This window comes from Anarrhichthys ocellatus, unplaced genomic scaffold (assembly GCF_004355925.1).
Source record: "Anarrhichthys ocellatus isolate YVR2014 unplaced genomic scaffold, GSC_Weel_1.0 scaffold390, whole genome shotgun sequence".
Classification (NCBI taxonomy): domain Eukaryota; kingdom Metazoa; phylum Chordata; class Actinopteri; order Perciformes; family Anarhichadidae; genus Anarrhichthys; species Anarrhichthys ocellatus.
Window position 1 is genome coordinate 33,311 of NW_022280364.1, and position 15,706 is coordinate 49,016.

General features: G+C 40.5%; 1 protein-coding gene and 1 non-coding gene across 4 annotated transcripts; both read right to left on the minus strand.

Annotated features, from left to right (window-relative positions):
* Nucleotides 1-915: 915 nt before the first annotated feature.
* Nucleotides 916-988, minus strand: trnak-cuu (transfer RNA lysine (anticodon CUU)). Its single transcript has one exon. It is a non-coding gene; the product is annotated as a tRNA-Lys (tRNA).
* A 5,363-nt stretch (nucleotides 989-6,351) lies between these two features.
* LOC116401355 (coatomer subunit zeta-2-like) lies at nucleotides 6,352-15,622 on the minus strand. Of its 3 annotated transcripts, XM_031879711.1 has the most exons (6): nucleotides 15,462-15,622; nucleotides 13,804-13,881; nucleotides 13,540-13,591; nucleotides 12,010-12,048; nucleotides 11,247-11,279; nucleotides 6,352-8,147 (listed from the first exon to the last, which is right to left on the minus strand). In XM_031879711.1, exons 1-6 carry the CDS (start codon nucleotides 15,512-15,514, stop codon nucleotides 8,100-8,102), a joined length of 303 nt encoding a protein of 100 aa, XP_031735571.1. In that variant the 5' UTR covers nucleotides 15,515-15,622; the 3' UTR covers nucleotides 6,352-8,099. The 3 variants fall into 3 exon arrangements, 2 of the variants coding, with proteins under 2 accessions (XP_031735571.1, XP_031735572.1); XM_031879712.1 differs by lacking the exon at nucleotides 11,247-11,279; XR_004213993.1 differs by having other exon boundaries at nucleotides 8,084-8,147; nucleotides 11,247-12,048.
* Nucleotides 15,623-15,706: the final 84 nt, after the last annotated feature.

Sequence of the window (15,706 nt, forward strand, 5' to 3'; positions counted from 1 at the left end):
TATGTTGCACTTTACCTTTTATTACATTAGGGGGTTCGATTGGCAAAAATGAAACATAATGGTAATAACTGTGTTTTCTTTAGTGAATAATCACTTGACCATTGTGTTTTTGTTCACATCATGGAGTTTGGCATGTTGCACCCCCGAGTTTCTACGTAGCCCAGAACAGACAAACCAAACACTGGCTCAGAGAGCCTTTTGAGTTTTGGCCACCGTAGTACCATCCACATGGAGAAACAGACTGGTGTTCAGCAGGCCTACATATAAATAATGTAAAAAGTGCAGAAGTTTCCATGTGTTCTTTATTGTGTATTGATTTTACAACACTGAATCTCAAATAGATTCTGGTCAATAGAAAAAACGCCCTTTAGTGTCAAAGTGAGAACAACATTATCTAAATGAATTACAAATATGGTATAAAATGTTTGCAGAAGTTTTCAAGGGCAAAAGCAATGGCTTCATGACAGCAATGTTAATGTTGTGGGGGCTTTCCTTCACTCTCAATACACTCTCATTTCACATATACCATAATTCTCTCACAAATTAATGAATGAAAGACAAAATATATTAAATAAAGCTAGGAAACACTGCTCGACTGGTACAACAACTGATAAAAAGCTTGTGTCATGAAAAATTCCCAAAACCAAACAAAGTCAGCACACTTTTCCAGGCTTGTACTAAATCTCATTTCTGTTCTGCTTATTTTTCTTACCAGACCAGTCTTACAGCATGTCAATGAAATATCTACAACAACTAACTAATAGACAACGACTGAAAGAGGATAAGTCATGAAGCTCATTCATTTCAACCTTTATTTTACTAATTTATTTAGGCATCTATCAACACTTCATGTTTCAAACTTTCTAAGCAGCAGCAGTCAGGAAGTGGTGAAATGATCTTTGTCAAAATTATCTCCGCCCAACGTGGGGCTCGAACCCACGACCCTGAGATTAAGAGTCTCATGCTCTACCGACTGAGCTAGCCGGGCGGTGGACACATCTCTCTGGTGGTGGGACTTTGTTTTTTACTACGGACACTAGACAGATTGAGTTTTGCAAAGTAAATTACAGTGCAAATGTATTACAAAATATGGAGAAAGAGTAATAGATTCTCACTTGAACTAGTCCACCATACCATAATTATCTCAAACACACAGATACATAAATAAAAGACTAAATATATTCAATAAAGCTAAGAATCACTGCTCTGCTGGTATAACAGGTGATAAAAAGCTCATGAAAAGAAATCTATCCATCTATGATGTGATAATGTTTCTATGCAGCAGCATATGGAAGACGACAAATGTCTTAAGTATAAATAAATTAATAAATGCTTTAATAAATGTATAAACAAATACAGGAATAAACGTTACTGTGCAAGGCAGAAGTAGTAGACCAGAAGCGATCACACTCCTGTAACCAATCCTGCTTTAGACAGAGGTTAGGACCTCCCACCTCATTAGCGTACAGACACATAAATAAATGAATAAATGTAGGTGAACAAAAATGTAGAAATAAATATATGATATTTATTTCTTTATGTCCTGTTTGATTATCACATTTTATTTATTTATTTCTGTATTCAAACATTAATTTAAGCATGTATTCCTGTATTTATTCATTTAAATCATATTCTGTCGTCCATAGCAGCAGCCCTTTAATTTATGAAATGGTGAAATGACCCTTATTGGATCTGCCTAACGGTCAAAATCAAGTCGCCCAGCTTGAAAATATGGCAGATCTCCTGAAACCGGCTCCTGTGTGGCTTTGAAAACGACATTTAAAGAAGGAGAAGGAGATTATGGTTTTATATAAAGAACATTGTTTATATTTATATTGTGCTTTAATAAATACAAATGAACTGTTGCCATCAACAGGCAGGTCATTTTGTCAGATCCTCCAGGCTCATCCCGACAACAACAAATAAGAATTAAGTTTATTGCATAAATAAAGGCCATACTGCATATGACTTATAATAAAGACAGACCAATAAATGAAAGCAGTTCTCACAGCGGCTACAGGGGAATCGAGCAGCGCATTCTGGCCAGTGGGACAGTCCTACAACAGACCACCCTGCAGCTGGTGACGGGCGCCACACCACCCTGGTGCAGTGGCGCAATAAGAGGGTGAAGAGGCAGGACAATAAAATGGTCAAGCAGGGGCTTGACTTGCCTAGCCGCATGTCTCTGGCAGCTCACCCTGCCTGCTAATGTGCCGCCAGCGTCTGCACCCACCTTGCCCAGCTCACCAGTACGACCTGCAGCACTGTCGGCCAGGCAAGGATGAAGAGAAAGTTCTCGGAGCTGCATCCCCAATGTCAGCTCTTTCCTGCTCCATCCTTGGGCCCTCAGCTGAGGCTTGCTCCATTTCCCTCCCAGGTGCCTTTTCTGGCTTACCCGCAGAGTACTGTAGGTGCTGTAGTATGCTATATTAGAATAAGTGATGGGCTGGAAACGGGAGAAGATGTCAATAAAAGACCGACTTTAGTAATGTTAAGTATTTCTCTGTTCGTATGATCAATTGATTTCAAATGTATTTGTTGGCATGAAGGTTTCAAAAACAATGTTTAGCATCTAAAGTGCAATTTGGACGGTACACCATTACAGTAATTTGAACACAACATTGAGATATATATATGTGTGTATATCACAGGAGCGTCCAGCAGATTGTAATCTCGAGGATGTCGTCAGGATGGACTCCAACAACGGCACACGGGAGGCCTTTAATGAGGGAGACCTACAGCTCACACTTCTGCCTGGGGGCTGCTGTTCACTGCCAAGGTAACCCAAAGGCTCTTTGAAGAGTTGTGACCACAAGCACAACTAATCTGGTCTGCACAAGCACAGCTATTGTCTGCATAATATCACTGTCTACACAAGCGACATTCTTTTTTTTTTTCAAAGTTCTATATATAATATCTTCTATTCACTGGGTGTCTCTCACATTTATATTATTCATGTTAATCCATGGCTGAAGTCTCCACCCAACTAAACTTGCATTACCCACTATTGTTCTAGAGAAATACCCAAAGCCCGCCTACTACAAGCAGATATACTTTTCCATAATAGGCTTATTTCCAGCAGGCATTTCTATTTGTCAGAGATCGTTAGCCACATGAGTAACCGTGGACGAAGATGAATACACTTTATGTTCATTGTTCTATAGCTGGCTGTGTACTTTCAATGGCAAAGTGGCCATTGCTTCCAAAAAATACTTTGTATATTCTCGAATGTTGGCCGTTCTGTGTGTGTCATCCAAATTTCAAAGTCTCATGATTTATCTCATCAATGCTCGACCACTGCAGTGAAATGCTGCTGTATGCAACCTGTAGGATAGCGGTAACAAGTTCTTCATCTGGAGTCCATTGTTCAGCAGACAGGAAGGTAGCCGTCCAATCATTTCATCAGAGCAGAATGAAATGATTGGACGGGTTTATCACAGTCCTGCAACAGCCACAGATACCAGATTGTTTCCTTTTGATTGCTATATCATTTGATTTATTATTTAAACATTCATATACTGTATAATATTCAGTGGCACAACAACCCAGACCAGATCAGCATCCCCCTCAGGTCCTCTGCTGTTCCATCTGTGGCCGGTCCCTCTGCCCGCTCTGCTCCTGACCCCCTGCGTGGTTCGGAGCCTGGCTGACTCCTGGCGAAGACGAAAGAAGAAGAAGACCATGCCACCTCAGGACTGGGAATGAATTTCAACAGCTCTGTGGAGGCACGCTCTTTCACCCATCGGCTTGTAGATGCCACACCACCCGTGGTCGAGCTGTAGACCATCTCGGACCAGCTGGATTTGAGTTTGTCACAAACGCTTGGAATGGAAAACACACTGGTGGCTGGGTTTTAATGTCTGTGTATGTCTCTTTCTGTCTCCTTGATATGTCTTTGTTCAACACAGATTGGAGGGAGAGGATCCTGGGTAACAACACACAACACTACTGATATATGTCATAAAGGTGGTCTGGTATTTAAGAAAAATAAGCACAACAGAAATAACCTTCTGTATATATTATAAATATAAAAAGTGTGACTTTTTTGCTTGTTTGTTTTACGTGACAGAAGCTTTTTTATTACTTATTTTACCAGCAGAGCAGTGTTTTAGTGTTTGACATTTTCTGTATATTTTGTACTTTTCTACCAAAAACATGTGGAAATAGAGGAGTGGAGCATAGTTTGCAAAATCAATCAGATCATAAAATCTCTCGCATTAATAGGACAGCTTCCTCTAGCTTCTGATGGACAGCAGAGTCAATTGTATTTGCCATGGAGTGCAGCAGAATAGTGCAGTTACTACTCTACCAGTATCACAACCCACCACCAGAGGGCAACGTTTGCCGCCCGGAGAGGAGACAAGCAAGAGGAAATGGTCAACGCTGATTGGTTGAGAAAGATGGAGGGATTTTGGAGATGGGCCATTGTCAGAGAAAGATGAAAAAGACGAGATGTGATTGGTGGTTTGTGATGCTTTCATGGTATGTTGCATGTTCAACAAGAGACCTTCAAAAGACCTCCGCCCATCGTGGGGCTCGAACCCACGACCGGAGATTAAGTTTCACGCTCTACCAGTTGTTCAGATTAATGAAGCAACATCGGGGACACGTCTGAGCAAACGTCACAAACGTAAATCATGTTTGTTTATCTCTTATTTCCTTTCATATTTAAGGCTTTTCCTCAACACCTCTCCAGTGTCTTAGATGCATCTGACAGTATAGTCTCTTAGATATATACAGTTGTGTGAAAAAGTGTTTGCCCCCTTCCTAATTTCTTATTTTTTTGCATGTTTGTCACACTTAAATGTTTCAGATCATCAAACAAATTTAAATATTAGACAAAGATAACACAAGTAAACACAAAATGCAGTTTTTAAATTAAGGTTTTTATTATTAAGGGGGGAAAAAATCCAAACTTACATGGCCCTGTGTGAAAAAGTGATTGCCCTGTGTGAAAAAGTGATTGCTAATAACTGGTTGGGCCACCCTTAGCAGCAACAACTGCAATCAAGCATTTGCGATAACTGGCAATGAGTCTTTTACAGCGCTGTAGAGGAATTTTGGCCCACTCATCTTTGCAGAATTGTTGTAATTCAGCCACATTGGAGGGTTTTCGAGCATGAACCGCCTTTTTAAGGTCATGCCACAGCATCTCAATCGGATTCAGGTCGGGACTTTGACTAGGCCACTCCAAAGTCTTCATTTTGTTTTTCTTAAGCCATTCAGAGGTGGACTTGCTGGTGTGTTTTGGATCATTGTCCTGCTGCAGAACCCAAGTGCGCTTCAGCTTGAGGTCACGAACAGATGGCCGGACATTCTCCTTCAGGATTTTTTGGTAGACAGCAGAATTCATGGTTCCATTTACCACAGCAAGTCTTCCAGGTCCTGAAGCAGCAAAACAGCCCCAGACCATCACACTACCACCACCATATTTTACTGTTGGTATGTTCCTTTTCTGAAATTCCGTGTTACTTTTACGCCAGATGTAATGGGACATACACCTTCCAAAAAGTTCAACTTTTGTCTCGTCAGTCCACAGAGTATTTTCCTAAAAGTCTTGGGGATCATCAAGATGTTTTCTGGCAAAACTGAGACGAGCCTTTATGTTCTTTTTGCTCAGCAGTGGTTTTCGTCTTGGAACTCTGCCATGCAGGCCATTTTTGCCCAGTCTCTTTCTTATGGTGGAGTCATGAACACTGACCTTAATTGAGGCAAGTGAGGCCTGCAGTTCTTCGGATGTTGTTCTGGGGTCTTTTGTGACCTCTTGGATGAGTCGTCGCTGCGCTCTTGGGGTAATTTTGGTCGGCCGGCCACTCCTGGGAAGGTTCACCACTGTTCCATGTTTTCGCCATTTGTGGATAATGGCTCTCACTGTGGTTCGCTGGAGTCCCAAAGCTTTAGAAATGGCTTTGTAACCTTTTCCAGACCGATAGATCTCAATTACTTTGTTTCTCATTTGTTCCTGAATTTCTTTGGATCGCAGCATGTCTAGCTTTTCAGGATCTTTTGGTCTACCTCACTTTGTCAGGCAGGTCCTATTTAAGTGATTTCTTGATTGAGAACAGGTGTGGCAGTAATCAGGCCTGGGTGTGGCTAGAGAAATTGAACTCAGCTTTCCAAAGATGTGATAAACCACAGTTAATTTATGTTTTAACAGGGGGGTAATCACTTTTTCACACAGGGCCATGTAGGTTTGGATTTTTTTCCCCCCCTTAATAATAAAAACCTTCATTTAAAAACTGCATTTTGTGTTTACTTGTGTTATCGTTGTCTAATATTTAAATTTGTTTGATCTGAAACATTTAAGTGTGACAAACATGCAAAAAAATAAGAAATCAGGAAGGGGGCAAACACTTTTTCACACAACTGTATACTTTATTCATTAATTACTTATTTTTCTACCAAATGTGTAGGCTTAAACTTCCCACATCCACGCTGAACATGGAATAAAGAGCCTCATGCCTCAGAAATAAACCACACATGCTGTAAAAGCAAACGATACATTTCTATGAAAGTGATCAGGCATCATGAATAAACATCCTGCATCCATAAACCATTCCCTTGACTGCCTCACTGGCTTTAATCAACGCTATCTGCTGACCTGTTAATGGGTTGATTGGAACTATTCATTTTTACCGTTAGAATATCGAAATGTACAATTGAAACAATAGGTCTTTTAAATGAATTATTTCGAGACTTACTTCTATTTTATTACGGAGTCAGTCAAAATAATGTATGCATTAATAGTGAGGTATTTAGTTCGACAAACGGATCCTTAATAATCTTTATTTGTAGCCAACTAATCACATTACTCCGCAGGAAAACCAGAACGAACCATTGGCTGGGGGAGTACAGGCACGTGTCTCCTGACGTCGCATAGTTTCTACCAATAACATCCCTGACCACGCCCACGACATTGAGCTGCGTGTGTAGAGCTCATTGATATTCATCAGGGTCGTAGATCTGACTCCTGATTGGATAATGGGCGCACAAAGGGGACAATAAATTGTATTCTAGACATTAGTGTTTTGGATTAAGCATAAATTAATTTAAAAAAAAAATGTTAACACTACCAACAGAACGATACATAAAGAATAAATTATTCTTTTATTCTCCATTAAATGTCACAAACAGACAGACAACATCAGACAAAAGGTTTCAACATCCAAATGTAACAAAATGTCTTTGGCTTCTTTTTTCTTCTCAACTAAGAAAATATTGAATATTTATTAACATTTTGAAGTCTCAGAAAATAGACATTATCCCATATATAATCTTTTTTATAATCGTCAAGGTCCCTTTAAGATGAATTATATGTACAAATATTAATTTAACTTCATGAGAGAATTCCACTGAAAGGATAATATGTTGTTTATACCGACAGTGAGATTCCCTCTCACACTCGTTACGTTCTTTTTTAATCAGCTGAATGTGTTATTTAAGGAGCACAGTCCAAACAATACACTTAATTAAACTGAGAAATACCGTGTGTGTGTGTGTGTATCTGATAATCCGTGCCTATTCTTATTGTCCAGATTATCCTTGAGATTGATTCAAAAATGATTAGCATATGTAACATTTCATGTAACTTTTTTAGTTTTTAGTGCTTTGGAGGAGGGGGGGGGCTTTATTTATAAAACAGTGTAAATTGTACACATCAGCAATATGCAAAACAGCTGAAATACATCCCAAATGAAGTGCTTTGAGTAGATCCTGCTCAACCAATAGATCAGTGATCACTAATCAGGCGTCCAGGATTCTCATTGATTAGCTTGGTGCTTAATAACTTGAGACCCGAGTCTCCACATCTCCTTCTGTTCCCTGATGTCATTTGGCCGGTTAAACAAGAAACCTGCATGAATATGAGCCGACATCGCTCCCAAAGCAAATAACTTAATTACATGTCACACACAATGTAACAAAATGCCATCACACAAGAAAGATAACCCGATTACCGGCTGCTTAACTGCTACATGAAGCAGCATGGCAGGCTCGTAACGACATTCCCTTAAGCCTTCTCCTATAAAACAATAACCTTTGGGACTAAAACTCTTTGGGACTAAAGCTTTCTTGACAATCCTAAATGTGTCTGGTCCGAGTCATTTCAGTATGGACCATTTGATCTGCTCCTTGGCTGACTGCAGAACCTGGGAACACAGAGACAGAACCAAGAAGATAGAATGTAGCATGATGTAGCAAACAGAAGATAAGGTAGAAGTGGAGAAATACTTCTTTTAAAAAAAATAAAATAAAAAAAAATAAAAAAAAACAACACTTAAAAACGAACGTAATACACATTTTTTTATGATACAAATGTGTAGATGTCTGTTTAAACCTCTGAGGACTTGTATAGTGTTGCAGTACCACTGTTCACCCACTAGATGTCAGACGGAGCACTGTGAGGAGTTCCTCCGTGTTGAAAGTGAACAGGGATAAGAACTGTAACATACTGGTTTAATGAACTATTAAAATGCCTTTAAATAAGATAATTAGTGCTGGGCAACGATTAAAATATTTAATCTCGATTAATCGCATGGATTTTTTGCAATTAATCGCGATTAATCGCATTGTTATGGCAAAGTTCAATAATGAATTCAAAAGTAGTGTATTGCGCACTTTTATTTTAAAAGTACTGCTATATGAACAAAAGGGCAATAACATTTGGTTCACGAGATGCAGGTAGCATGTTTTATACTTAATGTGAATATAATTCATACTTTGTTGGCATCTTATTCTGAAAACCGGATGTTCGTCTGAAGAAACCGGATGTTGTCTCAAGTTAATCTTTCCGCTAACTTTCAAAGTCCTTCGCTCGCTCCCGATCTGTGCCGTTTAAATGCGTTTACCGTGAATTTCAGCATATAGGTGCACTAAAATTACTGACTACAGGATGTTTGCTGGCTTTTATCTCACTGTTCTTGTCATCCTCTTGTTGTTATGTATATGTATTGTCTCTTGTCTTTCAATTAAAAAAAAAAAATTAAAAAAAATTAAAAAAATTATAATAAATTTAAAAAATGCGTTAACGCGCGATAAAATAATTGTCGGCGTTAATTAATGAATGCGTTGACGCGAAATTAACGCGTTAACTTGCCCAGCACTAAAAATAATATATTCAATTAAAGCTGCGAGCAGCATTGATCGGGCCCTCACAACTTCACGCACGTTGAGGGTACTGGCAGAACTCTTGTTGACGGCCGTGCATTTCTGTGACCATCATACACTGCGTGCACGAGTTAGATGATATTTCCTGCGTCGACCAGCAGCGTAGCAAGATCATGTTGCCAGGTCTTAAGCCTAAAATGTTTTGAGTGTACCTCCGATACAATCATAAATGTAAGCCTTTAAAGATCATTAAGAAAATAAATGTGTGTGAATGTGCTTCAGTGTTTGTAACATAACAGACTGTCAGTTTACTGGGATGGGGTTCAACTCCCTGCAGTGTCCTGCTGATTGTATTTGGACTTACATGAAAGTTAACAAAACAGTAGTGCCATTTGCTGTTACTTGAACACTTTATTTTAACAGTTTTAATTTTAAGTTCTTCTGTAACTTTAGATTGTTGTGTGAAGTATTCATTATAACGTTTAACCTGATTGTCATGAAGAAGCTCTGGACAGATCATTTATACTAATGCCCACTGACATGGTTTGAAAATCTACTGTTATCTAACGTTTGCTCTCCAAGCATCTTAGTTTGCACATATTTAGATCAGAGAAGTCTTTTTCTCATGGTGTGCCCACAAACCCTTTCAATAAGTTAAGAGTTTGGGCCGCTGTAATTATAGAATCCTGCTTACGTCCGTGCTTATCAGTAGGTGGCGACAATGAGTTAATATTGGCATGCAGAAGTCCTAAAGCCATGACAGTCAACAAGCATGTCAAGTTTGGGACAGTTTTGACAAAATACAGTCGAGTTACAACAGCTTGATGGATGATGGCGAACCATGTAAAATGGCCATCACACCATATCCACGTCGTTGGATGAAGTATGACGCCTTGAAATGGTCAAAAAATGTCATAAAAGTCAAAATGGCCGACTTCCTGTTTGGTTTAATGGAAAACTCCAAGAGGATTTTTTGTGCGTCTCATCACGTTCCACATATCTACCAAATTTCATATAGCTAGGTGAAACCCAATGTTGGGGCTACTCAATAGGGGGCGCTATCGAGCCAATATTTCATACCGCAGTTGGACACCCCAATCAGACTGCAATTTTCGCAAATTCTGGCTTGCGTGCCAAATTTCAGGAGTTTTCCAGTACCCCAAGCACCTCCTTTTTGCGACGAAACCCTAAAAATAATAATAATAATAATAAACATACGAAAAACAATAGGTCCTCCACTCCGACTACGTCGGTGCTCGGGCCCTAATAATAATAATAATAATAATAATAAACATTCGAAAAACAATAGGTCCTCCGCTCCGACTACGTCGGTGCTCGGGCCCTAATAATAATAATAATCATCATTCGAAAAACAATAGGTCCTCCGCTCCGACTACGTCGGTGCTCGGGCCCTAAATATTATTTAAATATAGTTTTTGAAATGTTGACTGGAACTATGTATTATAAACTCATACCATGTTGAACTATTGCTGTGAGCCTCATGTGTATGTACATGTATGACAGAGCTCCATGATCGACATTACTGGTGTAGTCCTGAAGCCCTCAACCACAAAGCAGAACTTCGTTCCAGCACTGAGGTTGTAGTTCCTCATTCTAACAGCAGGGGGTACACGGAGCTCAGGTAACACTCAGTGTGGAATGCTGGGAAACGCAGTTACATTAGTTCTACTGCCACTTGCATCTGGTTAGTGCTACTCACTGTACAACAGCTGTACACAGTGTTGTAGTATAATATAGTAATATCATTTCTCTGCATTTATGGGTAGCCTTTTGTTACTTTTTTATGACTTTGTAGCTTTTTTTAATTAAACATCATAATAAATCGATAAAGTCTGCCCCCATGAACCAGAGTGGATTGACTGGTCTTACTGGGGTTTCTGGGGGGGAGAGGGGGATGACTTCTTTTCATTTTTTTTTATGCTTTTATATGATGATTTGTGTCACATGAACATATAGATATGGAAGGAATGCAATTCTATATCATTTTCCCTGGCCTTTAAAACATCTCTTTACAGATCTTTGGACAGCAGTGGAGCGCTGCAGCATGGACTCCATGATGCTCTGGTGTAATGAGCGGTGGAGTGGAGTGCAGGGCGGTTGTGAAGTTAGTAGAGACTTACGTTAGTGGTCAGCGCCAGCTTCTCTGTTATGTGCTGCCGGGGTTCAAGCAAGAGATAAAGAAAAACTTAGAGCATGCTACTGACATACATGTGGCAGGAGGGTTCACTGATCGCCATGCAGTTTGACATCAGTCCAGTGTTTAAAGAGCTATAGTGCTCTGGAGGTTGTTGTTGATCCATGTAAATATCCATCAACCCCTTCATCCATTCACAGTTGAGCCTTATTAGTGCTGCCCGGTGCTGTGGAGCTGAAGCAAAGCTAGCTGCTGCTCCACAGGGACATGCATGGTGAGCTAAAGCGTTAGCATGCAGCCTGGTGAATTTGCAGACGGATGTCAAACTGCTAGCAGAGAACACTCAGCTTCCTGCCATGAGCTCTGTTATTAGCTAATGGTAATCAGAGAGCAGCAGAGAGGAGGTAGACATGCAGAACTGTGGGTCTGTAGTTATCTGTAAGGGTGCTTTCACACCTGTGGTTCGCTTCATTTTGTGCGGTCTTGGTTCAGTTGTTTGGTCTGCACCAGGGTTCTATTAAAAGCTTTCCCATCAGCCCAAAAACAAACCAAACAGATGAGGTGTGAAAGCACCCGAAGTATACGTTTCTGTGAAATGTGAAGTTTGTTATTTAATCCATTTCTGCTTCTGTTTGCTGCTGGGAACAGAAGCGATTGCGTAATGTATTGCTGTCTTCAATATGTGTCTCTCTGTACGTGTGTGTGTGTGTGTGTGTGTACACGTGCAGTGTCATGTACATGTGTGTTACCTGGGCCACGCTTTGTTCAGACAATGGGTTTTCATCCGCCTGTCAAACAAAATGACATCAGTGTGTTTATAAGTGAAAAATGCAAAAGTCACGCTAACTACTTGATACACACAAACACACACACACACACACACACACACACACACACACACACACAAAACAGAGCACTGCAAACATCATTGGATCAGTGGAAATACCATTACATACTGTATATAAGTGACATTCAAAGCTCAGCCAATCACAACTCATATTAGCATTAATAGCCATGTTAGTGGCTCAAGGGCCGGCAGTGGTGATCTGTCCCCCGATGGCGTCCACGTGCGGAGCTCCAGGCTCGGTGGAAGATCACGAGTGTTTTAATGCGCTTGTTGTTAATACATAAAGTAGCCTACTGAGCGTATATTTGTATCACTGTATCCTGTCCATGCCACACAATTTTGCTTATAAAGTTATGTAATGTAACTTTAGGCGGTAAATAACTTGTACTAACTTTATAGTTGAAGGCTAACGTTAGCTAGCTGTGCTAACATTGTTAGCAAACTCACCTCGTTAGCAAACTACCGACATATACAGCGAAAAAAAGTTCATCATAACCATTTCAATTAACGTTAGTTTGCTAACAACATTAGCATATCGAGATAACGTTGGTGAACTTATAAGGTTAGTAAAAGTAATTGGCTGCTTAATGTATGTTAGCTAACTGTATATGTTATATTAAATTAATATGGTTGTATTCTTTGTCCTGGTGTTATTGAGCGGACGCTATCGCGTTCTGATGATCGTCTCTGGCGTAAACTATTTCAGACATAATCTCCGTCTCCAAGCTTGAGAACAAAAAGAATCGTACAGAGGAGGTGGGCCTCGAGCCTGCAGCTCTGCAGAGGGACTCTTATCGTCAGTCCACCACTTTGGTCCAAATCAAAATACCTGGACAACTATCGGGTGGAGTGATATGACATTTTTTGGTCCCCAGAGGATACAGTAAATATACAGCACCACCAGCAGGTCAAAGTTTTCAAATCTAGAAAAATGCCGATTTTCTGTAAGCCTCTGTTAGTCAGCAAGCTCCATCACCATGCATTTACCTCATCTGTCTCGCCCATCCCTCCTCCGTCCCTTCACTGACACTATCTCACTCTCATTCATTCATTCATTCGCGCTCTCTCTACCTCACAATCCTTCTCTTCATCTCTCTCTCTCCCCCTCTGTCTGTCTGCCTACAGCAGCTGGCTCTTGTCTGTTTGTCCCTCTACGTTACCGGTGATGTAATCAAACAGGACGAAGCCATAGGCTGGCTCCGACATTAGCTGACACCAATCGGAAGAAGAGAGACAGGGAGAAGGAGAGAAAGAAAGGTAAAGCGGGTAAGAGTGGGCAAGAAGCCGACGAGGAGAGCTGTGGGAGTCTGAATGCTCTCATTCTGAACAGGCCAAACAGCTGCTCAAGAGCAGAACATTGGTTTTCCAATGATGAAAATCAATAAACAAATTGCTGCGATTGGTCGTCGGGAATGACGGACAGTCATCTTACCCTGTAGTTGACCTTCTGTAGGACCAGCTGGGGGTCGCTCTCCAGAATCACCCTGGCAACGGCATAAAAGAGCACAAAACACACATCAGCACACGTAGGTCAGGGAGTACTCTCAGTCCAGTAGACGAAACACTTCTCTTAAAAATGACAGATGAATCACCACGAGGAGAAAACAGGTAGTTCATATGTGACCTCGCCTGAACGTCCTGTTCATTGACTCAAAGTGAAATAGGTTGATCAGCTGGAGACTTATTTATTTCTTACCCGCCATCGATGATTTCGTCCACAATCAGGAACACTCCCTCCATGTTGTCCAGTAAACACCTCCGCTCAACATTTTTCCTGCAAAAAACCCAAACAATCCAGTCCATCGTACTGTGGCAATGTCACCCGGTCTGTACGTGTAATTAAAGGAACAGTTTGACATTTTGGGAAATGCGGTTATTCACTCTCTTCTCTCGAATCCCATGAAAAGACGTTTAGCCTGACTCCAAAAGTCAAAGAAACACCTACAACTCTTGTTTTACAAAGGTTTGAGGGTTTTAGCAGGATTTGGAGGATCTACTTGTGAAGGAATAGTTTATCCTTCTGTGCCGCCTCTCCGCTGGCTGCCTGGCAACCTAACGACGACAACAAGACTACAGCAAAGTCTGAACTTGTTCTGGCATTAATCCAAATTAAATTTAAACACACGTTAAAGTTTTCTGTTACGCGCCGTTTATTAGTAGCAGTAAGCTAATGCTAGTTGAGTTACCCCCCCCTGCATGCTCACAATAAATGCATTTTAATGAGAAGGCAATGGGCACCAGAAGCTAAGGTTAGAGAAGCTAAGTTTACTGAAGGTTTACTCCATGTAGTGTTTTTATGAATGTCGCTACTTCTAGGAAAGAAGCGACCTTTTGTTACTTCCTGACGCTAGCTTAAACATATCTTCATCAGTTCCCCACAGATGGTTCTACTGATCTTTCACTTTGGGAAAACAAAGAGTGCTGAAAATAGATCCAACTCGTAACTTCCCTGTAAAACCACAAATGTACCACATGTTTCCATTTCTGTTCAAGTATAGGTTAAACAAGGAGATGCTACCAGTCTTTATGCTAAGCTAGGCTAATCGCCTTCTGGCTCCGCCTCCATGCCAAACACCAAGACACGAGGGTGGTATGATTCTTCTAATTTCACTCTTCCCAAAATGTCCACTGTTCCTTTAATATCACAGCCCATGCATCATGTTGGGCTAAATCATGATCAAAATGTACAGCCAAATTTAATAGGAGACAACACGCATTTCCTAATAATAAAGCACTATGAACAGGCCATAATATAATCCGTCTATGTCTCTGTCGCTCACACTCTGCATTACTGCTGCCACGGTTCCCATAGCAACCGCACCTGCAGCGGTTTGGCTGATCATGTTGCGTTCAACAATGAGGTATCCTGGTGTGCAGCATGGCGCGCGCGCACACACACACACACACACACACACACATACACAGCATTCTGAAGTGTTCAGTACATATCTAAAAATGAGGACTATGTGTCATTGTGTCATCATTCAGCTTTCATTTTTCAGATTAAATCACGGTTTCCTTCAGAGTAAAACACACACTGCTGTATTTTAAAAAGGAGCCTCGTGCCCGTGAGAGGCTCTGGTGGAGGGATGGCAGCGTTTGTGTGGATTATATTAGCACTGATGATGAGGTTACATGACGAGAATGCTTAGTGCATGTGGTCGGAGAAAAGTCAGTGAAAAATGTCATCGTCACTCCAGCACCTTAACCGAGTCTGTCCGACATCAGAGGAGCAAGATATTGAATTTCTTGTCAATGTTTTTTGTTGTTGTAATTTTTTAGATGTAAAATGCCATTAGTGAGAATAATTTGCTTTCACTAACTTTTATTTTACGACTCAATGAGAGTACATACCTGAGGATCTGACTGAGGGACTCAAACAGGCAGCTCAGTACCGACACCAGCATCAGCTGGAGAGAAGAAGAGAAATGGCACTTTATTTTGAAGAGGCATTTATTCTGTTTTGTGGGGGCAAAATTTAAGAACAGGCTACAAATGACACACGTTTGTCGTGGCATGTTACCTGCAAACACAGAACAACATTAGCATTATTTATTTATTTATATATATCTATATATATAGATATATATAAATAAATA

Coding starts and splice junctions, on each gene's coding strand:
- LOC116401355 (XM_031879711.1), bottom strand. CDS start 15,514: ATGCTGGTGTCGGTACTGAGCTGCCTGTTTGAGTCCCTCAGTCAGATC. Junction 11,280..12,009: donor CTGAACAAAGCGTGGCCCAG/GTAACACACATG, acceptor GAACCCCGGCAG/CACATAACAGAGAAGCTGGC. Junction 8,148..11,246: donor AGCTGGCGCTGACCACTAAC/GTAAGTCTCTAC, acceptor CTGTGTTCCCAG/GTTCTGCAGTCAGCCAAGGA.